The sequence below is a fragment of the Salvelinus sp. IW2-2015 genome, linkage group LG4p, assembly GCF_002910315.2.
Source record: "Salvelinus sp. IW2-2015 linkage group LG4p, ASM291031v2, whole genome shotgun sequence".
Lineage (NCBI taxonomy): Eukaryota > Metazoa > Chordata > Actinopteri > Salmoniformes > Salmonidae > Salvelinus > Salvelinus sp. IW2-2015.
Window position 1 is genome coordinate 24,192,383 of NC_036841.1, and position 24,497 is coordinate 24,216,879.

At 42.7% G+C, this 24,497-nt stretch overlaps 1 protein-coding gene across 1 annotated transcript; it reads left to right on the forward strand.

Annotated features, from left to right (window-relative positions):
* Nucleotides 1-4,117: 4,117 nt before the first annotated feature.
* On the forward strand, nucleotides 4,118-23,648 carry LOC111960732 (retinal guanylyl cyclase 2-like). Its single transcript, XM_023982924.2, has 18 exons — nucleotides 4,118-4,927; nucleotides 5,675-5,976; nucleotides 6,254-6,608; nucleotides 6,860-6,944; nucleotides 7,085-7,181; nucleotides 7,268-7,402; nucleotides 7,529-7,609; nucleotides 7,886-8,062; nucleotides 8,203-8,359; nucleotides 8,922-9,071; nucleotides 9,404-9,552; nucleotides 17,501-17,664; nucleotides 17,882-18,074; nucleotides 18,261-18,435; nucleotides 19,423-19,521; nucleotides 20,137-20,231; nucleotides 20,329-20,414; nucleotides 21,388-23,648. The coding sequence occupies exons 1-18, from the start codon at nucleotides 4,180-4,182 to the stop codon at nucleotides 21,470-21,472; spliced, it is 3,333 nt and encodes a 1,110-aa protein (XP_023838692.1). The 5' UTR covers nucleotides 4,118-4,179; the 3' UTR covers nucleotides 21,473-23,648.
* Nucleotides 23,649-24,497: the final 849 nt, after the last annotated feature.

A 24,497-nucleotide genomic window follows, 5' to 3' on the forward strand; every position in this document is an offset into this window, starting at 1 on the left:
CKGCAGGAGCGGTAGAGATACTCTGAAAGATCGGCTATGAAAAGCCAACTGACATTTACTCCTGAGGTGCTGACCTGTTGCACCCTCGGCAACCACTGTGATTATTAGTATTTGACTCTGCTGGTCATCTATGAACATTTGTACATCTTGGCCATGAGGACTGGCCACCCCTCATAGCCTGGTTCCTCTCTAGGTTTCTTCCTAGGTTCTGGCCTTTCTAGGGAGTTTTTCCTAGCCACTGTGCTTCTTACACATATTCTTTCACATCTTTAATGTCTCCCGTTTATGAAATGTTTTGTAGCTGATTAATAGACAACTCTCAAGTCAAATTTGCTCTCATTCAGTGCTGTGTTGTTCTGCCTGACAAAAATACATACAGTTACACATGTTTTGATGTTGTGGCTATTGCAATTGGCTCTAAGGAAAACACCTCCTAAACTCAGTAAGTGTAGAATAATGGTTGGCTGGAGGGGGTGGGGGTTTGAAGTTTATACATGCATAATCTATGAGCAGAATTACTGTTTTAGCCACAAAATCCCTAGTTGGGAAGTGATTGTTTACTGGAAGGTAAACATTTTCCCTCATGTGGGCCAGCCCCCTAGAAATTRGAGTTCAAATCAATGAGCTTTAGCCCCTAGCCATTTGAGTGACAGCTAGCAAGATCCACACACAGCAGWGCGAGAGACAGAGCAATGATGTTGTGCACATATCTGCACATGGGACGTAATGTAGTACGCAATTTTCGGCGACCACTTCTGGGTCATGGGTGTTACTTTCAGAACTACTGGCGAAAAAGCATACAAAGTACCAGAGAATATCTTTGAAAGATAACTTTCCAAGTCAAATTTGTTCTAATTCAGTGCTGTATGGCTCTGCCTGACAAAAATACATARAGTTACAAGTTTTTTTGTGTTGTAGCTATTGTAACTGGCTCTAAGGAAAACAAGTGGGCTGAGACAATGAAAATGGTCATTTGTGGGGCCTCCCGAGTGGCGRTGTGGTCTAAGGCACTACATCGCAGTGCTAGCTGTGCCACTAGATATTCTGGGTTCGAGTCCAGGCTCTGTCACAGCCAGCGCAACCAGGAGACCCATGGGGCGGTGCACAATTTGCCCAGCGTTGTCTGGGTTAGGGGAGGGTTTGGCAGGGATGTTCTTGTCCCATCGCGACCCACCGATTCCTGTGGCGGGCCGGTAGCAGTGCACGCTGACACGGTCGCCAGTTGTACCGTGTTTCCTCCGACACATTGGTGCAGCTGGCTTCCGGGTTAAGTGGGCATTGTGTCAAGAAGCAGTGCTGCTTGGTTGGGTTGTGTTTCGGAGGATGCACGGCTCTCGACCTTCGCCTCTCCCAAGTCCGTACCGGAGTTGCAGCGATGAGACAAGACTGTAACCACCAATTGGATACCACGAAAACAGGGTAAAAAATAAAACTGTCATTTATTTTCAGTCAAAGATTCCTCTATGGATTTTATATGTTCAGCATCTTGCAATTACGTTAGGATGCCCCCCTAGATTTGACTCCAAATCCATAATGTAGTCCAAAATCCAATATGGCTGCCACAGTACCATTGACTCTCATGAGTCTCATCTTTTTTGGGGGGACAGCTATTGCTCCYTGTAGTGAATCTGTTATTCAATGCATTTGTATGGGCTAATAGCAGTAAGGCCAAAAATCTTTTTTCATCAGATAATGTTTTAATATTTTTGTTTGATACCTCAAGGGGTCTTAAAATTCCAAATCAAACAGCAAAATGATCCTTGGTATGACCTTCTTAAAACAACTGGTTTAATCACCTGTATATACATGTTTTAAATGACAGACATCTTTCAGATTTGTGTACTGTACTTATGACCTGTACTCCATATTATTTTTGTTTAATTACAACTATGTTGGGAATCCAATAGGCCTGCCATAATTACACTCAAACYCCATTGTCTGGATATAGAAAAGGCAGCAGACTGCTTGGCATGGCAACACCAAGTATTCCAAGTCACAAGCCTCTTTGAGGATCAATGAGGGAACTCGGAGGCTCCAACAAAAGGAAAGAGAACCCTGGACACCCTCTGCATATGTCTACAACTTGTGGTATACTAACTGTGGTATAACTTGTGCCTCCAGGATGGCTCTTAAGTCACTTCCTTATTATTTAGAAGTAAGTTTGATTCATTGTTAGTCCAATCAGAGCAGCCTGAATCCAACATGAACTCCTCTGGCTCCCTGCATTTGTGATGCACATTGGATGTGCAGGAACCTTGGACCCCAAAACATTTCATTTCAATAGCTGAGCCCATTTGTTTTTTCTTAGACACAGTTGCAATAGCCACAACATCAAAAGATATGTAACTGTATGTATTTTTGTCAGGCAGGACCATACAGCACTGAATGAGCGCAAATTTGACTCAGAGAGTTGTCTATCAATCAGCTACCAAACATTTTAGGTTACATTCATCATACATATTCATATTCATCATAAATGTTATAGTTGATATTTCTGCCTATTGTATCTCTGTGTATACAGGTCTATATTTCTAGATGCATTAAGATATCCTAATGCGGTTTATTTTGTGTATGTCAGGCAGACAACTGACTATTTGTATTCCAAATTTGAGCAATATCAGCGCTTGCAATATTGGGTTACATGAGTTTATGTGACCCATCCCCCCCCAGCCAGCATTATTCAGCACGTTTTGAGTTTAGTTTTTGAGTAAAATATTTTTTCACAACCAACCATTTAATAAATGGGAGCATTAAAGATGTGAAAAAATATGGTTGTGTTTTGTTCGACTCGGATAGGGTATAATATATATTTTTTATGTCTAAATTGGTACTGGTTTCCTGAAATGCGTCGTCAAACGCTGAAATGACTGACGCAGCAAATATGAGGAGCTCAGGGGAACCACGCGCAGGGAAAACCCCTTCGTTAACGTTAATTATTCCCTCAACACCTGAGACAAATTCAATTTAAGTGTGAGGCCTATCATTGTCACATAAACGCATCAGACCAATTATTGCTTGGTGCATATTGTTCATGCAACAAGCTGTCTCCATGGCAAAGGAAACAAATAAGTTAAATTATCCTAGAAAAAATACTTTCAGTTTTTCATCTTCATCACTGTTATTAGTGCCAAATAGAAAATGTCTAATTATATTTCTTTAGAGCCCTCTCTGTAAATCAAAATGTGATATTCTATAGAATATAAGGCTACTATCTTGACAAGGCTTTGTGGGACGGTAATGTGTTTCAGAGACTCCAACGTGCGTTGACAATCCTCTTATAGTWTGCCTTACCGAATATGGATTAGGTCCGMGTGCAGCACCCGTTTTGCCTACAGGTCACTTTGAAAGGGCTTTGKTTGAATTGGCGTGGTTGYTCTTGGCCTGCTATAATGTACAGTATATATTCGTTAGAAATTCAATATAAATAAGTTTGACATTGAAGAAAATATCGCTTTATTTTGAATGTTTTAGTAATCTAAGTTTCTGCAACCTGTTGAGCATCAGGTAACCTTGACTTTCCAAGGATACCTTACAATAATACATAATGTTATTCTGTTTGAATCTAATGAGCTAATATTATAAGGTGAGAAAAATGTAACTTGTGTGTGGAGTGTACCTGTGTAGGGCGCGCTAGCCGTGTGAAGCGCGAACAGCGGGATGTAAGGCGCTCTCTAGGGTGCTGAAGTTGACATACACAACGGAGCTCCTGCCTCTGCCTCACTCTATCATACAGACCAGAAAGATAATGAGGTGTTGTGTCTTCAACTGGGAAACGGTATGACATTTTACATGAGTGAAAATATAGAGAATACTGAAATGGTGAGGTGAGGATTACTGGGGGGAAAAACAGGAGTGTTAAAAAACTCTTCAGGCTTCTCAGCTTTCAAGAAGGCCAAGAAAAGCAATGGTAAGTGCAACCTATTATGCTTCAAACTATGCTATTTCACGAGTGTATCTTTGGGAAAACATGCTATCAAATACAGTGATCTCACTTTCACATAGCCTACTTTGTTTTAACGCTATGCAGTTCAATAAACTTTGAAGTAGCCTAACCCTAATTAGAAATGATGTTAAAATAAATAGGCTACTCGAAACTTTCTTTTGCAGGTGTCTTTGGTTTGGTTTATAATGCTCTGATGTAGGATCACAGTTCACCAATACGGATACTCAAGCAGGATAATGCAACATATTCCTCTAAATGTTGGAGGTGTGCTATGGGACTTATCCAACTATCCATACAGCCCCACCATCTTCAAGAGCAGACAAAGCCTTACAACGCTGCCATTCTATAACTTTCTGCTATGGGTCCTGCTCGGGGTTTTGACGTTTCCATGCTGTGTCCAGTGTTTAATCTTCAAAGTTGGGGTCCTTGGGCCCTGGAACTGCGACCCGGTCTACTCCAAGGCCCTACCTGCGCTGGCCGCTAAACTGGCCGTGGGCAGAATAAACGAGGATTTCAGTTTAGATTTGGGAAGCAAATTGGACTTRGTGATCRTGCAAGAAGCATGTGAAACGTCTAAAGCGTTGACCACATTTGTGTACTACGAGAAAATGGTGGACGGTTTCGTCGGCCCCACGAATCCAGGATACTGTGACGCAGCCTCACTTTTGAGCAAAAATTGGGATAAAGCTATCTTTTCCTGGGCTTGTATTAACTATGAGTTGGATCGAATCAAGAGTTACCCAACRTTCGCACGGACACTGCCGTCACCCACACGGGTGTTGTTCACGGTGTTGAAGCATTTCTGTTGGGCCAACATCGGCATCGTGTCTTCCAATGAGGATATCTGGATGGACACCGCGGGTAAAGTGGCCAACTCCCTGCGGAGCCAGGGACTTCCCGTTGGCATAGTKGCGTCGGTGGGAATGAACGAGACGGAGATGGAAAGTACACTGAGCAGAATCCAGGCTGCGGGGGAGATCAAAGGCGAGTGTTTTTAACAACTTCTTTACCGTCTCTTTGCTGAAGTTTTAGTTACTGAAGAGATACGAGTGAAGTAAGTGCAGGCTATGCTYTCAAGCCTCACAAGACAGTAGGCCTACACAAATATGTGATTGATCAGTTTAAAAGGGTAATCCGCAGCTGAAACAATAACAAAGRATTTCCCTGCCCTGGTTTCGGTAATAAACTGAGGGATGGGGTAGGAGAAATGTAACCCCTTTCAAATTCATAGATAGAGCTATGGATACAATTACTAACCATCCATGATATCAACATTATAGTTTTAACCATGTTAGAGACTATAAAGTGTTTGTTTACATTTACTTTGTTTACAAACATTGGAGTACAATGAGCTCTAATTTCGGGTTCTGATGGGATACGACAGTTGGACTAAGCTAATGAGACATTTACAAGTTATATTCTTCTAGAATCAATGGGTATATATCATTAATTTATAAGTCCCAAATGTTATGCAGCAACTGCAGATTGACCCTTTAAGGTAGGGTCATGTTGGCCAATGATGAATGTTACCTCCACAAGTGTTGATTAAGTTATTTTCAACTTGATTAGGGGTTATCAGGTTGTCTCTCAAGTGTGAATCAATGCTATCATGAATTAATAATTTGTTTTTACAGTAGGATGATTCAGGAACATGCACAGATATGCAATTCCTTCATGCACATGGTCATTCCAGGTGGCGACCCCTCACTGTCTCTGTCCTGTGTGTTCCAGTGATCATCATGTGCATGCACTCTGCTCTGATTGGTGGGGAGCAGCAGACAGCCTTCCTGCTGAAGGCCCATGAGATGGGTCTGACYAAGGGCCGCTACGTGTTTGTCCCCTACGACACCCTGCTCTACAGCCTGCCATACGCCAACACATCCTACTTCCCCCTGCAAAACAACACCAAGCTGCGGCAGGCCTACGACGCCGTGCTCACCATCACTGTGTCCTCAGATCTAATGTCATTCAATGAGGCGTTCAACATGGCCAAGAGGTTTGAGGAACTCACCATATCACTGGTCCCACAGCAGGTGAGGAGGGTGCTTTTGGGATATTTTCACTTTTGGGATGTGAGTGGATTCCATCTGAATTTCAATTGATTGTTATGTTATCACATTGTTATTACAATAGTATTATAAATATGCCATTGATTGCATTTATTGAATATTGGTTATGTGGAGAAACACCATAGTCTTCAGGTCATTTGATTATTTTTTTTGTTTTAGGTCAATGTATCACTCTCAGTTTTGGAAAAGCTAATCACTTTAGCCAAATAAACAATTTATCAATTGCCTCCTTGCATTCCAGGTCAACCCCCTGTTTGGAACCATCTACAACGGTATTTACCTCCTTGCCAAAGCCATGCACAATGCCAGAAGAGCTGGCAAGTGGCTCTCTGGGACCAACCTAGCTTATTTCACCAGGAACATGACYTTCTCTGGCTTCAACCAGAAGATCCAGATAGACACTGAAGGGGAGAGCCAGACTAACTATGTCATCRTGGACTCCGACGGATGGGAGGGTCAGCTGTACCGCTCCTATATGGTGGACTTGAGCGCTGACATGGTCCGCTTCGCGGGCAAGTCCATTAACTTCCCCGGGGGTTCCCCTCCTCCCTCAGACTCCAGCTGTTGGTTTGAACCAAACACAATCTGCACTGGAGGTAGAGAATCTGTTTCAAATCAAATCATATTTTATTTGTCACATGCGCCGAATACAACAGGTGTAGGTAGACCTTACCGTGAAATGCTTACTTACAAGCCCTTAACCAACAATGCAGTTAAAAAAATAGAGTTAAGGAAATATTTACTAAATAAATTAAAGTAAAACATAAAGTTGTTAGTTTGTGTCTTTCATTCTTCCATCACACAACCAAACTATGTCTTTAGTCTCCATCTCTTACCTGTGTCTCAGGTGTGGAGATAACCTACGTCATAGTGATGTTTGTGATCCTCTTCGTTATGATCGTGGGAGGACTTGGTCTAAGTCTGTTCGTAAGGTAACTCTTCTCACTGTGCTGTTCTGTTTCTTACTGTATTTTTATGCTGTTCAGATACATAGAGTCTATAAACCCAGACAGAGATAGTTGGTATTGCTGTGCTGTGATCTTGGCTGACATGCTCTCTGATTGGCTGGCAGGAGGAGAATCCAGCAGATCCAGTTGGTGAAGGGGCCCAATCGGATCCTACTGACTCTAGAAGACCTCACATTCATCAACCCTCAGCTTAGCAAGAGGGTAAATATATTTTCCCATGTGATTCTCRACAACATTACCTCTATCTGYTATACTGTATGTTCATTCATATATTTTATACCTCATAGAAAATCACTCTAGAGGACCTGGGTGACTCTAAAAGTGCGATAGACAACAACAGTATGCATTCAGGAGACCCGCACCACTCTGTGAACAGCATCACAACAGCAACACATGAGACCACAAATGTAGCTGTCTATGAGGTAAGTTGACGACGTTGACCGCTGAACCACAAGTCGACTTTTCATTCCTATCACAAAAMATTTCAACGTGACTTGTAGAGAATGGAGCCAGGATAAAACCACATATTTTTGTCCATGGCTTCACAGGGTGACTGGGTGTGGCTGAAAAAGTTTGAAGAAGGCCATTTCAAGGAAGTCAAGCAGAGCACGACCAAGATCTTTACAAAGGTACAATAAAACATAACAACAACAGCAAGTTCAAGCACAAGGTCAGTGAAATGCTTGCGACCTCTACCGAACAGTGCAGAAATAAATATCAAAAATAGTATAACTAATACTTTTTAAAATATAAATCTATATATTTTATTTCATATATATATATTTTTTTATTAGTATTATACTATTAAGAAAACATGAGAAATAACATAATGTATAGAATCTTGTCTGGGATGTGAGTTTGTTTTTGCTAACTTTGGGGTCTTCATTTTGTGTGAATGTGTCCAGATGAAGGATCTGCGAAATGAGAACATCAATCCGTTCCTGGGGTTCTTCACAGACTGTGACATGTTTGCTGTGGTGACGGAGCATTGTTCCCGTGGCAGCCTGCAGGACCTCCTGAGGAACGACGACGTCAAGCTGGACTGGATGTTCAAGTCTTCTCTGTTGCTGGATCTAATCAAGGTATGACATGTTTGACGTATCTTCTATATCTTCTAAAACCTGTTTCGGCCAGCAGATCATGTTAATTTAAAATGTTTTTCTGGTACTTTGTCATAAGTAACACCAATGGTTTACCAGTGTTGATCATATTGGCCTCTCAGGGTATGAAGTATCTGCACCATCGAGAGTTCCCTCACGGCCGGCTGAAGTCACGGAACTGTGTGGTGGACGGTCGCTTTGTCCTCAAGATCACAGACTATGGCTTTAACGAGCTGCTGGAATCCCAGAAATCCCCCCAAAATCTAGTRCCACCTGAAGGTAACATCTATGCCTAGATCTACACATTTTTGGGGAAAAAATGACAGTGCAGTCAAAAATGTGATATATATTTCCACACTATGAGGTTGAAATAACCCTGTGAAATTTTGAAATTTATGTTAYTGCCCTTTTAGTGTAAGAGTTGTTTGAAAATACTGCCTTAAATTTCAGCTTGTTTTGCATGGGTGGTGTGTTGGACCARCTGGTGACATCATAACAAAGAGAGTTTTCCCTCCTCTCTGCAAATAACAGTTTTCAGGTTACACATCCCTCCCACTAGGCTCCTCCAGTTAGGCCCCTCTCTCAGACCACTCCCAGACAGTCCTAGCAAAATTCTTGCTTGAGAAATGTCATTTTACTAAGAAGCTATTTTTGTAAGGTACTTAATTGTTAGCCAGAAATGATTTGATATTGAAATCAAAATGGCTGCATTGGACCTTTAAAGATGGACTTCACACACAATAATTTGTATTTCTAGTTTGTGAGCATACATCTATGTCATTTAAATGTGCTGCATTGAAGTACCATGCCAAAATCATGACCCTGTGCYTCTTTATCTCAGATCAGTTTTGGACAGCTCCAGAGTTCCTCCGAGACGTGGAGAACTCTCGGAAGGGGACCTATAAAGGAGATGTGTACAGTTTTGCCATTATACTCCAAGAGGTGGTTGTCCGAGGACTTCCGTATTGCATGCTGGGTCTGACTCCTGCGGGTAGGTCTGGGGGATACAAAACAGGCAAAACCATACAATCCACTCTGAGAGGAAATGTTTTGTTTTACCTTGAGGTCATTTTTTGCATTTTGTGAATCAACATCAATTGATTGATTAGTTATACTGATATCTATCGAATAATGTCTGAGTTGTAAATCACAATAATTTCCCTATCTACAGTGTATAATGTAGCTACATATTGTACAGCATTTCTGCTTTGCTTTGACAAACTGTCTAGTACCAGCTGCCAATAAGCTGTGTAATGAGTTGTTATGCTCTAGTGCTGTTGCTATATAACCTCTCACCTCTCTTTCTCTCTCCCTCCCAATCAGAGATCATCCGTAAGGTGAAGAAGCCTCCTCCCATGTGCAGGCCTACGGTGGCCCCAGATCAGGCTCCTCTGGAGTGTATTCAGCTGATGAAACAGTGCTGGAGCGAACAGCCTGACCGGAGACCAGCCTTCGATGAGATCTTTGACCGGGTCAGCAACACTCATCTGTCTCCATGGTTATGTTAGCAGTTGACGTTACTCTTCAATAAAACASACCCCAAAGCAAATCAGGGGGAGAAAAATAGGTTTATTCAAAGAAGAGATGTTATACTGAGAGGTACAGTTGAAGTCAAAAGTTTACATACAACTTAGCCAAATACATTTAAACTCAGTTTTTCACAATTCCTGACATTTAATCCTAGTAAAAATTCCCTGTCTTAGGTCAGTTAGGATCACCACTTTATTTTAAGAAAATTTAAGAATTTTAAGAATTATTTCTTTCATCACATTCCCAATGGGTCAGTAGTTTACATACACTCAATTAGTATTTGGTAGCATTGCCTTTAAATTGTTTAACTTGGGTCAAACGTTTCGGGTAGCCTTCCACAAGCTTCCCACAATATGTTGGGTGAATTTTGGTCCATTCCTCCTGACAGAGCTGGTGTAACCGAGTCAGGTTTGTAGGCCTCCTTGCTCACACACGCTTTTTCAGTTCTGCCCACACATTGTCTATAGGATTGAGGTCAGGGCTTTGTGATGGCCACTCCAATACCTTGACTTTGTTGTCCCAGTATGCTTGAGGTCATTGTCCATTTCGAAGACCCATTTGCGACCAAGCTTTAACTTCCTGACTGATGTCTTGAGATGTTGCTTCAATGTATCCACATACATTTCCTGCCTCATGATGCCATCTATTTTGTGAAGTGCACCAAACCCTCCTGCAGCAAAGCACCCCCACAACATGATGCTGCCACCCCCGTGCTTCACGGTTGGGATGGTGTTCTTCGGCTTGCAAGCCTAACCCCTTTTCCTCCTAACATAACAATGGTCATTATGGCCAAACAGTTCTATTTTTGTTTCATCAGACCAGAGGACATTTCTCCAAAAAGTACGATCTTTGTCCCCATGTGCAGTTGCAAACTGTAGTCTGGCTTTTTATGGCGGTTTTAGAGCAGTGGCTTATTCCTTGCTTTAGAGCCTGTCTCTTATACACATCTAGATGTGTATAAGAGACAGCTGTAATTATTATTACGCGATTAAACGGATTAATCATGTAACTTTAATTAACTAGGAAGTCGGGGCACCAAGGAAAATATTCAGATTACAAAGTTATAATTTTCCTAATATAACTTTTCAGATATTTTCATATCTGATCAATTACTCTTCTTAATTAATGAATTATTTACTTTACCTCACGTTAGTCTCATTCCAAACGTCGTAAATTATTGGTTATCTGCACGAACCCAGTCTTCACTATATCCATACATCAATTGTCTTAAATCATTTATTTATTAACTAACTAAACAATCACAGAAGTGCACACACAAACAAACAAAGTAAATATGGTTACAAGAAATGATAGGGGAATGTGCCCTAGTGGGCTAAACTGGCATGGCGACTTGTTAGACAAAAGGGGAGTGGGGGTCAGCTGAGAAGTCACTACAGAGTTGATAATTATAACAATTGAAATGCTAATACTTTGCACATGAACGTTCACGCATTCGGGAACAATTGCAATCAATATATATATTTACGCTCAGTGTGTCGTCTTGATCGCTGTTGAAAAGTTTGTTTATTTTGTGGAATTGTCCGTCTCTCTCTCTCTCTCTCTCTCTCTGTCGTGGTTAGAATGGATAGTTCAGAGTGACATTCATTCATGTCGTTATGGATAGGTGTTTCGGCGGTTGTCGGTCTTCGCGTTCAATGATACCGAATTCCTAGCTGCAGACTAGTAATTAATATCAAAGACTTGTTCTTATTCTGTCGGTATCGATAGTCTAAGAGTTTAACCACGTGGGATGGTTAAAAGATTCAGCAATCTGGTCTCAAACCTTGGCCCTCTCGTTATCGAGGTAAGCTGGTCTGCAACCTTTGTCCTCTCGTGATTGAGAGAAACATAGTCTGGTGATAGAAAACCCGAGTGGGGGTTTTATTCGGAAGGGCAGAAAAGGGCCTGTCCCAGGATGCCCGACCATAACTGTGCTCATGGGCGGTCCTCTGATTTAGTTAAACTCAAAAGGGAATTAGAGTTTCCTTCATTAAACAGTCCAAAATCACATTACACAATTTTACAAACAGTATCATCCTCACTCATTAATTTTATACAACAATTAGATGTAAACCTCATATCTGAGGCTATTATATAAACAGCGTTATGGTAATGTGGCCGCACCGTCTCCCATGAGCTTCAKCAAGATTACCAAACGGACCAGTTCGTAGCTGGATTCTTCACCGATCTTTTATACCTTCTCCGGAACATAAATGTTGTTCGGACCTCAAGTTCTGTGAGGTGGAAGAAATTCCTTTGTTCTCTATGAAACTTCACTCTGTCTCTATACTGTGTGGCCATGAGGCAGGATCTTCCKTAGGAATTTATGACCTATCTGACCACAGAAGCCTGGTTGTAGGAGGCTGAGAGAGGGGGATGGTGCTCGCTGTACCCAAAGAGGGCAACGTCATGACACTGTTGTTCTGGGATTGATTTGCACTTTTCGCACCAAAGTACGTTCATCTCTAGGAGACAGAACGCGTCTCCTTCCTGAGTGGTATGTCGGCTGAGTGGTCCCATGGTGTTCATACTTGCGTACTATTGTTTGTACAGATGAACGTGGTACCTTCAGGCATTTGGAAATTGCTCCCAAGGATGAACCAGACTTGTGGAGGTGTTCAAAATTTTTTCTGAGGTCTTGGCTGATTTTTAAAATTTCCCCATGATGTCAAGCAAAGAGGCACTGAGTTTGAAGGTAGGCCTTGAAATACATCCATCATTTGACTCAAATTATGTAAATTAGCCTATCAGAAGCGTCTAAAGCCATGACATAATTTTCTGGAATTTTCCAAGCTGTTTAAAGGCACAGTCAACTTAGTGTATGTAAAATTCTGACCCACTGGAATTGTGATACAGTGAATTATAAGTGAAATAATCTGTCTGTAAACAATTGTTGGAAAAATGACTTGTGTCATGCACAAAGTAGATGTCCTAACCGACTTTCCAAAACTATAGTTTGTTAACAAGAAATTTGTGGAGTGGTTGAAAAACGAGTTTTAATGACTCCAACCTAAGTGTATGTAAACTTCTGACTTCAACTGTAGATGTTCATTCTCCCGTGTCCTCAGTGATTCTCTTCAGTGATTCTCTCCTGTGATTCTCTCCTGTGATTGTCTCGTCAGAACAAAGGGACAGGATGTACTTTGGAACCCAGCCCTAGCCTGTGGTTGAACAATTGGAATTCCTTGCAATAAAACTGGGCCAATGGCTAAATAACAAGTATCCTATTTCAGGATCAATTTGGACCAATGAGAACTTGCCATGTAGCTATGAGTCCCAGACTGAAATTCCTCCCATGTCTCTGACCCATTGATCATTAATTCCCTATTACAGAAAAAACACTATTTCCATTGATCGTTWGTACTCTATTGACTTTTAGTCCTCTTGAGCTTTTGTACTCTATTGACCTCTCGTCCTCTGCGTTGTGTATTTATCTTGTAAATATTCTTACAGTTACCTGCTGTCAGTGTCATAGCAGGGTAATGCAGGGAATATGTCTGGGTAATTATAGGCTGAAGACAGCAGAAATTGGTCTGTCAGCACTCATGGGCCGGGTCCGAAATCAGTCTTGCCTKCTACTTAATAAAACGAGATACTGTGTACTAATTGTATTACACACTATTTAGAACGTACAGTTTAGTAAAAACAAATGCAGTACGCAACAACTATCAACATACTCGGCTCACCCATCCTGAGAATGTGTCATCCAATAATGCGCAATTTAAAGCATACTTGAGTTTTGAAATTTCACTTACTATGAAACGTTCTATTTTCYCATATAGTACCAGTCAAAAGTTTGGACACATCTACTCATTGAAGGGTTTTTCTTTATTTTTTACTATTTTCTACATTGTAGAATAACAATGAAGACATCAAAACTATGAAATAACACATATGGAATCATGTAGTAACCAAAAATATATTTTAGATTCTTCAAAGTAGCCACCCTGTCAGGACCCGGTGCGAGAAACAGTCACTAATAATTGGCAGAACCCAGAAGATGAGGCAGACACAGCAGTACTAGAGATGGAGGTTTAATAAAGGAAAAATCTTCAGGCCAAAATTATAAATCCACAAAGTGGTAAGAACAGCAGGAAAAAAACAAACCTCAAAAGACTAATCAAAAAAATAAACAAGAACAAAACCAGAGAACCTCTGGAAAATCCAACTAGAGAATATATGTTCACAAAGGCTGGGGCTGGGTGCTAACATACAAACACTGAGCAAGGAACTGAGGAACACACCGGGTTTAAATACTAACAAGGGAATGACTTACAGGTGCAAACAATAATTAGAGCAAGAAAAACAAAAGGTACAAAAAAGGTGCAATGGGGACATCTAGTGACCAAAACCATAATAGTCCTGGCCAAAACCTGACACACCCTTTGCCTTGATGACAGCTTTGCACACTCTTGCCATTCTCTCAACCAGCTTCACCTGGAATGATTTTGCAACAGTTTTGAAGGAGTTCCCACATATGTTGAGCACTTGTTGGCTGCTTTTCCTTCACTCTGCGGTCCAACTCATCCCAAACCATCTCATTTGAGTTGAGGTCAAGTAATTGTGGAGGCCAGATCATCTGATGTAGCACTCCATCACTCTCCTTCTTGGTTAAATTTCCCTTACACAAACCAGATGGGATGGCGTATCGCTGCAGAATGCTGTGGTAGCCATGCTGGTTAAGTGTGTCTTGAATTCTAAATACATTTATTTCACCTTTATTTAACCAGGTAGGCTAGTTGAGAACAAGTTCTTATTTACAACTGCGACCTGGCCAAAATAAAGCAAAGCAGTTCGACACATACAACAACACAGAGTACACATGGAATAAACAAACATACAYTCAATAGTACATCAGAAAAAGTATATTTACTGTGTGTGCAAATGAGGTAAGATAAGGGAGGTAAGGCAATAAATAGGCCATGGTGGTGAAGTAATTACAATATACGAATTAAACACTGGAGTGAGAGATGTGCAGAAGATGAATGTGCAAGTAGAGATACTGAGGTGCAGAGGAGCAAGATAAATAAATAAATACACTATGGGGATGAGGTAGATTGGATGGGCTATTTACAGATGAGCTATGTACAGGTGCAGTGATCTGTGAGCTGCTCTGACAGCTGGTGCTTAAAGCTAGTGAGGGAGATATGAGTCTCCAGCTTTGGTYATTTTTGCAGTTCGTTTCAGTCATTGGCAGCAGAGAACTGGAAGGAAAGGCGGCCAAAGGAGGAATTGGCTTTYGGGGTGACCAGTYAGATATACCCGCTGGAGCGCGTGCTACGGGTGGGTGCTGCTATGGTGACCAGTGAGCTGAGATAAGGCAGGGCTTTACCTAGCAAAGACTTGTAGATGACCTGGAGCCAGTGGGTTTGGCGARGGGTATGAAGCGAGGGCCAGCCAACGAGAGCGTACAGGTCGCAGTGGTGGGTAGTATATGGGGCTTTGGTGACAAAAGAGATGCCACTGTGATAGACTGCATCCAATTTGTTGAGTAGAGTGTTGGAGGCTATTTTGTAGATGACTCGCCGAAGTCGAGGATTGGTAGGATGGTCAGTTTTACGAGGGTATGTTTGGCAGCATGAGTGAAGGATCCTTTGTTGCGAAATAGGAAGCTGATTCTAGATTTAATTTTGGATTGGAGATGCTTAAAAACTTCTTATGGCTGAGATCCCGTTAACGGGATCGACATGACAACAGACAGTGAAAGTGCAGGGCGCCAAATTCAAACAACAGAAATCTCATAATTAAAATTCCTCAAACATACAAGTATTTTACACCATTTTAAAGATAAACTTGTTGTAAAACTGCCAGAGATCCGGACAACAGGCCCTCCGATTTGACACACTGAACTCTATCAGAGAAGTAGTGAACCAGGCGAGGCAGTCATTTGAGAAACCAAGACTGTTGAGTCTGCCGATAAGCATGCAGTGATTGACAGAATCGAAAGCCTTGGCCAGGTCGATGAATACGGCTGCACAGTAATGTKTCTTATCGATGGCGGTTATGATATTGTTTAGGACCTTGAGCGTGGCTGAGGTGCACCCATGACCAGCTCTGAAACCAGATTGCATAGCGGAGAAGGTATGGTGSGATTCAAAATGGTCCGTAATCTGTTTGTTAAATTGCCGTTCGAAGACCTTAGAAAGGCAGGGTAGGATAGATATAGGTCTSTACCAGTTTGGGTCTAGAGTGTCTCCCCATTTGAAGAGGGGGATGATCGCGGCAGCTTTCCAATCTTTGGGAATCTCAGACAATACGAAAAAGAGGTTGAACAGGCTAGTAATAGGGGTTGCAACAATTTCGGCAAATAATTTTAGAAAGAGAGGGTCCAGATTGTCTAGCCCGGATGATTTGTAGMGGTCCAGATTTTGCAGCTCTTTCAGAACGTCAGCTATCTGGATTTGGGTGAAGGAGTAGTGAGGGAGGCTTGGGCGAGTTGCTGTAGGGGGTGCAGGGCAGTTGACCGGGGGTAGGGGTAGCCAGGTGGAAAGGATGGCGCCGGCCGTAGAAAAATGCTTATTGAAATTCTCAATTATAATGGATTTATCGGTGGTGACAATGTTTCCTAGCCTCAGTGCAGTGGGCAACTGGGAGGAGGTGCTCTTATTCTCCATAGACCTTACAGTGTCCCAGAACTTTTTTGAGTTTGTGCTACAGGATGCAAATTTCTGTTTGAAAAAGATAGCCTTAGCTTTCCTAACTGCCTGTGTATATTGGTTCCTAACTTCCCTGAAAAGTTGCATATCATATAAATCATATAAATCACTGACATTGTCACCAGCAAAGAAACCCCWCACCATCACACCTCCTACTCCATGCTTCACAGTGGGAACTACACATGCGGTGATCATCCTTTCACCTACTTTGAGTCTCACGAAGACACGGCAGTTGGAACCAAAAATCTCAAATTTGGACTCATCAGACCAAAGGACAGATTTCCAACGGTCTAATGTCCATTGCTCCTGTTTTTTGGCCAAAGCAATTCTCTTCTTCTTATTGGTGTCCTTTAGTAGTGTTTTTTTCCCAGCAATTTGACCATGATGGCCTGATTCACGCAGTCTCCTCTGAACAGTTGATGTTGAGATGTGTCTGTTACTTGAATTCWGTGAAGCATTTATTTGGGCTGCAATCTGAGGTGCAGTTAACTCTAATGAACTTATCCTCATGAGCGCAAGTTTCATCATAGCACTTGATGGTTTTTGCCACTGCACTTGATGAAACTTTCTAGAAAGTTCTAGAAATGTTCCGTATTGACTGGCCTTCATGTCTTAAAGTAATGATGGACTGTCGTTTGTCTTTGCTTATTTGAGCTGTTCTTGCCATAATATGGACTTGGTTTTTTACCAAATAGGGCTATCTTCTATTTTTCACCCCTACCTTGTCACAACACAACTGATTGGCTCAAACGCATTAAGAAGGAAGGAAATTCCCCAAATTAACTTTTAACAAGGCACACTTGTTAATTGAAATGCATTCCAGGTGACTACCTGATGAAGCTGGTTGAGAGAATGTCAAGAGTGTGCAAAGCTGTCATCAAGGCCAAAGGTGGCTACTTTGAAGAATCTCAAATAGAAAATATATAGATTTTTTTAACACTTTTTTGCTTACTACATGATTCCATGTGTGTTATGTCATAGTTTTGATGTCTTCACTATTATTCTACAATGTAGAAAAGAGTAAAAAATAAAGAAAAACCCTTGAAGGAGTCGGTGAGTCCAACCTTTTGATTGGTACTGTACCTAAAATCCATACTATTTAGAACGCTAGTATGGGTATTAAGACACGGACAAAGTCTTGTCTCATAGCTTTATGGATTTTTACAGAGATCATAACTCATACCTGATATTACATAATGTAGTGGTAAACCGATGATGATGGTGTGTGTCACAGTTCAAGCTGATCAACAAGGGCAAGAAGACCAACATAATTGACTCCATGTTGCGGATGCTGGAGCAGTACTCATCTAACCTGGAAGACCTGATCAGAGAGAGGACAGAGGAGCTAGAAGTGGAGAAACAGAGGACAGAGAAACTGCTCTCTGAGATGCTACCTCCGTGAGTCAAGCATCATGTTATAACACAGAGACAACTAAATAAGACAATGGGCATCTTGTTATTATAAGATACCCTTCTTGTATGATGCCAAGGGTATTATCATTTTATTACATTATATAGTACTTTACTTTTAACTTTGAATGATTGTTTGTTGCTCTGTGTCACGTTACCATTAACACGTTACCACTAACACAAAATGTCCCCTGTCACATTACAGTTCTGTGGCAGAGGCTCTGAAGACGGGTGCGACGGTGGAGCCAGAGTATTTTGACCAGGTTACCATCTACTTRAGTGACATAGTAGGCTTCACCACCATCTCTTCCCTCAGTGATCCCATCGAAGTGGTGGACCTGCTCAATGACCTGTACACGCTGTTCGACGCTGTGCTCAGCAACCACGACGTATACAAGGTCAGTTATACTATTTTCACACTACTGAGTTGAACCGAAATGAGCTGAGCCGAGGCATCATAGTTGCTGGAAACGGGTTGGGGTGCCGTGCCAGGGGAGCTTCACAACAGATCAAGTGACGTGATGATTTTTTTTGTATCAACATGCCAATGTTTCACTGTATGCCTGCTTGTTTTCATTGTATAGGTGGAGACCATTGGTGATGCCTACATGGTGGCATCAGGTCTACCCAAGAGGAATGGCAACAAACACGCAGCGGAAATAGCCAACATGTCCCTGAACATCCTGAGCTCTGTGGGCACCTTCCAGATGCGCCACATGCCCAGCGTGCCCGTCAGGATACGAATAGGGATACACTCAGGTGAGAGTGGGCATTGGGTTGTCCCTGCCTGGCAGACACACTCTGAAGTTAGGCTGATTAGCTAGATGATCAATCTTGCTCAATAGTTGTATGCCAAAGTAAGGTGTTTATAAATATGAAGAGTTTCTTTCTAAAACACCATATATCCATTTTCTGAAATGTTGGTAAATGAGCTTATATTGTTTAAAGAACTTATGAAAGAGATTGGTGTGTTTTTTTCAATATCCAATCATGGCATGGGTTTGTTCAATGACAGACATGTATTTGTTTAAAATCTATCACTTGATSYTTTCATTTCAGAGAGACAKATAATKAMGTTTTTTTGCAAAACACTATATATCCACCTTACTCTTCGTGAATTAAGTACTATTGCTAGGTTTTACACATTCAAATGTAACGAATAACTACATGTTTAATAAAGAACTGTACAAATGATACATTTGTGATATATTTAAATGTAAAAATGTTTTATCAATACAGTTATATGAGATCTGTATGTAAAACATTTACATTTGACATTTTAGTCATTTAGCYGATGTTCTTAACCAGAGCGACTTACAATGAGTGCATTCATCTTAAGGTAGCTAGTTGAGACAACCACATATCACAGTCAAATATACAGTGTGCGAACATTCCATTCTAGCTAAACAATGCATATACTGTATAGGGTTTTGCAAAAAATAACTACATTTTAATACACACTTAAAATCGATGAATTGGAAAAGWAATGTTTAACACGAATATGAAGCTACCCATAAGCAATAAGGTTTTGTGAAAAAACACAAATGTGAAAAATMTGTGGATATAGTGTTTTGGAAATAAGCTCTTCATATCACAATCAATCACTTTGATTCTATTTCCTTTTCTAACTGTCTGTATGTGGGGATCCATCAGTCATAATGAGTACGGCTGAAACAGTAGCAGGCCAGGGTTTGGTTTCTCAATGTGATGTCTGAGATGTGATGCTCATGTGTTGTGTGTGTACAGGGTCATGTGTTGCTGGGGTGGTGGGTCTGACCATGCCTCGGTACTGCCTTTTCGGAGACACAGTCAACACCGCCTCTCGTATGGAATCCACTGGGCTGCGTGAGTATCAGAGGTTCTTGGTGTTGATTTACAAAACATTAAGAACACCTTCCTAATATTGAGTTGGAACAGCCTCAATTCGTCAGGGCATGAACTCTACAAGGTGTCGAAAGCYTTCCACAGGGATGCTGTCCCATGTCGACTCCAATGCTTCCCACAGTTGCGTCAAGTTGGCTGGATGTCCTTTGGGTGGAACATTCTTGATACACACGGGAAACTGTTGAGTGTGAAAAACCCAGCAGCGMTGCAGTTCTTGACACAAACCGGTTTGCCTGGGCTGGCACCTTCTACCATACCCCGTTCAAAAGCACTTCAATCTTTTGTCTTGCCCATTCAGCCTCTGAATGGCACACATACACAATCCATGTCTCAATTGTCTCAAGGCTTAAAAATCATTTTTAATCTGTCTCCTCCCCCTTCATCTACAATGATTGAAGTGGATTTAACAAGTGACATCAATAAGGGATCATAGCTTTCACCTGGATTCACCTGGTCAGTCTATGTCATAGAAAGAGCAGGTATTGTTAATGTTTTGTACATTCAGTGTATTTCTGCTCAGGATGTCTGCATTATTTTGCTGGTATGGTTTGTAGTGACAGTGTTATTTCCTTTCAGCTTATAGAATTCATGTAAACATGAGCACTGTGAAGATCCTGCGCTCCCTCAACGAGGGCTACAAGATAGACATCAGGGGCATGACAGAGCTGAAGGTATAAACACCTCACAATACATTATCCTCTGTGTTCACCTGTAGGATTTCTTTCAACTGTTTATAAATAAATCATGAATAACGATGTGTTCCTACAGGGTAAAGGCATTGAAGAGACATACTGGCTGGTTGGGAAAGAAAACTTCACAAAGCCTTTACCGAAGCCTCCAGAGATTAAACCAGGGTAAGACCTCACAATACCATACCTTATGTTGAGACCCTGCCGAGAACTAAGTTAATCTTAACACGTCTACATTTCATTCAGTGAATATTTGTTAATTGATTATACAGCAGTTTATGTGTAATAATTTCACTCATTTTCTCATCATTCACTGCATGAGCAAAATGGAGTCCCAATGAGTACCAGGATGTGATTGAGGCTGTTATGGTGGTGTTACAGTACATGTGTTGTCTACTTTAGGGATGACAATCATGGACTGAACCCAGAGGATATAGCTGCGTACAAGAGAAAAAAAGCAGAGAAAAAAGCTTGATTCTCTGAGTCAAAATCGAGGAGGTAGCTAGCAATTTGCATGCCGTGCTCTGTTGTGTCATGGTGAAAATCTAGTTGTTGTGTGGTGTCTTCTGTTGCATGTGGTTTGTGGCTTTCACAATCTCTGGGATTTTGTTGAGCCCCTTCTACTACCCCCACCCCCTATACTGTCCATCCAAAGTCTCTTGATCTGATCTCTTCTCTAATCTTCTAATCTTATCGCCTTCAATATCGTTAAAAGCAGAGCAGAGCTTGACCATCCCAGAAAAGCTCTATTCATTTTGGTTAATCGAGTGGTTCACCATCATTACCGTCCTTCCTTTCTTTTCACCTTCTCATTTGAGGCAGCACCTCTAAGACACAGGTGGGGAGGATGGGCTCATAGTAATGGCTGGAATGGAATAAATGGAATGGTGCACATCAAATACATGGTTGCCATGTGTTTGATACCACGTAATTCACTCCATTCCAACCATTAATATGAGCCGTCCTCCAATCACCAGCCTCCTATCCTCTAAGACAATTAACATTCTGCTTCTTCTGCCATGTCATCTTGTCTCGTCTTGTTTCACCAATTGCCATGTTTGCAATAATCTGATAGTCCTTCTATTGTTTGAAGTGGAAGTACGTAGAGTTGAAATGTTTTTGGATCTTCCATTCTCAGGGACAACTGGCAAGAGATGGTGACAGATGAGATCAAGACGATATTTCGCAAGGCCAACCGGGAGGTGGACAAGCCTAAAATCTGAGCAGATGAGACAGAGAGAGAGAGAGAGAGAGAGGCAAAAATGGGGAGAGGAGGAGGTCACATCCAAAGAGAGAGAGAGGAAGAGAAAAGGATGATGAAGGACTGGAGGACAGAGGGCATGGACCGGCCTACTCACTGCGGCTTACGTGGTCTCCTTTAATAGGATTTGCCTGGCTGCTGTCTTTGTAATCTGCTTGTGGCCAGCACAGCAGAAAGGGAGAACACTAATGAAATGAAGGTTGTTGTATTAGCGTCCTGCGACAGGGATAGTGCATGTCTTCTTAATGAACCATGCACTTATTTCTCTGGTCTCCCATTGGCCACTAAGTGGCTTCGTGTCAGTGGAGTGGTTTTGWCTAGATGGTATACAGTTTATGTCAAAACTAAGTTATCGTAGCGGGTTAGGAGAATTTACGCAGCAAGTTAGGAGAATGAATGTAGTAACTTAGGAGAATTAAGTTTAATTAAGGTTAGTAAAAGGGTTAGGTTTAAAGTTAGCTAAAATGCTAAACATTCAACTTTTGACATCAGTTTGACATAAACTGTAACCCATCTGGACATGGCCAAGTGGAGTTGAAGTCCCAGACCTCAACAGAATGATCTACTGTATCTCTCCACTCCCATACTGTACTGTAGCTTTTAATCACATGCATAATGGAAATTATTTTCTATTTTTGTTATTGTTTCATCACTCTTCTAAACATTTTGAAAGGAGCACTTATCTCCACCTGAAGAGAGTTCATTTTAGTTAGTTATGGGAAAATATGAAATTCCATTTTTAAGTTATGGCCAAAAACCTTTGTAAGAATGTAAGGTTAGCATTCCAAAGTTGTGAGAGGAAATCGGATATACTCCACCGTTCAAAAGTTTGGGGTCACTTAGAAATGTCCTTGTTTTTGAAAGAAAATCCAATTTATCGTCCATTAAAATAATATAAAATTMATCAGAAATACAGTGTAGACATTGTTAATGTTGTAAATGACTATTGTAGCTGGAAACGGCAGATTTTTTATAGAATATCTACATAGGCGTACAGAGGCCCATTATCAGCAACCATCACTCCTGTGTTCCAATGGCACGTTGTGTTAGCTAATCCAAGTTTATCCTTTTAAAAGGCTAATTGATCATTAGAAAACCCTTTTGCAAATATTTTAGCACAGCTAAAAACTGTTGTGGTGTTTAAAGAAGCAATAAAACTGGCCTTTAGACTAGTTGAGTATCTGGAGGATCAGCATTTGTGGGTTSGATTACAGGCTCAAAATGGCCAGAAAAATGACCTTTCTTCTGAAACTCGTCAGTCTATTCTTATTCTGATAAATGAAGGCTATTCCATGCGACGCAGCARGAGAGGCACACGGGGTGATTGGCGGAGCCAGGTTTCAGACCAGAGCCAACTCCTCGCACTCGCTTTAAGGAGCGTMTGACCGTTCAGGCACCWTGTTATGCGGTGATACGCACTGTGTCTCCAGTGCACATTCACAGCCCGGTGCGCTCGGTGCCAGCTCCCCGCACTTGCCGTGCGAAAATGAGCATCCAACCAGGACGGGTTGTGCCGGCTCAGTGCTCCTGGTCTCCAGTACGCCTCCTCGGACCAGGATARCCTGCGCCGGCTCTACGCACTGTGTTTTCAGTGCGCCTTCACAGCCCAGTGCGTCCTGTGCCAGCGCCCCGCACTTGCTGGGCTAAAGTGAGTATCCAGCCAGGACGGGTTGTGCCAGCTCTACGCTCCAGACCTCCATTGCGCCTCCACGGACCACTATACCCTGTGCCAGCTCCACGCACCCGGCCTCCAGTGCGTCTCTCCAGCCTGGTATGCCCTGTGCCTGCTCCACGCACCCGGCTRCCAGTGCGTCTCTCCAGCCTGGTACGCCCTGTGCCTGCTCCACGCACCCGGCCTCCAGTGCGCCTCCGCAGTCCGGTGCCTCCTGTGAGGGTTCCCAGTCCGAAGCCTCCAGTGACGATCCATGGCCCGAAGCCTCCAGTGACGATCCATGGCCCGAAGCCTCCAGTGACGATCCATGGCCCATAGCCTCCGGGGAAGATCCATGGCCCGGAGCCTCCAGTGACGATCCATGGCCCGGAGCCTCCAGTGACGATCCATGGCCCGGAGCTTCCAGTGACGATCCATGGCCCGGAGCCTCCAGAGACGATCCAAGGTCCGGAGCCTCCAGTGACGGTCGGCGTCAGGAGCCTCTAGCGACGGTTCCCGGTCCGGAGCCTCTGCGACGATCTACGGTCCGAGGCCCGGCGACGATCTACGGTCCGGAGCCCCGCGACGATCTACGGTCCGGAGCCGCCCGGCGACGATCTCGGTCGGACCCCGGCGACGATCTACCGGTCCGGAGCCCCCGGCGACGATCTACGGTCCGGAGCCCCGGCGACATCTACGGTCGCGGAGCCCCGGCGAGATCCACGGTCCGGCAGCCCCCGCGACGATACACGGTCCGGGCCTCCGGCGACGATACACGGTCCGTAGCCTCCGGCGATGATCTACGGTCCGGTTCCTCCGGCGACGATCCACGGTCCGGAGCCTCCGGCGATGATCCACAGTCCGGTTTCCACGAAGTGGAGGGATCAGCGAGCGGAGCGGGGTTTACGTCCCGAACTGGATCCGCCACCGAGGCTAGATGCCCACCCGGACCCTCCCCCATAGAGTCAGGTTTTGCGGCCGGAGTCCGCACCTTTGGGGGGGGGTACTGTCACGCCCTGACCTTAGAGAGCCTTTTTATTTCTCTATGTGGTTAGGTCAGGGTGTGATTTGGGTGGACATTCTAGTTTTTCTATTTCTTTGTTGGCCGGGTATGGTTCCCAATCAGAGGCAGCTGTCTATCGTTGTCTCTGATTGGGGATCATATTTAGGCAGCCTTTTCTACCTTTAGTTTGTGGGATCTTGATTTTGTATAGTTGCTGTGTAGCCTGCAGAACMTTACGTTAGTTTTGCATTTTGTTGTTTTTCGGTGTTCATTTTAATAAAAGTATGARGTTCGCCTACCACGCTGCACCTTGGTCCGATCATTCCATCAACG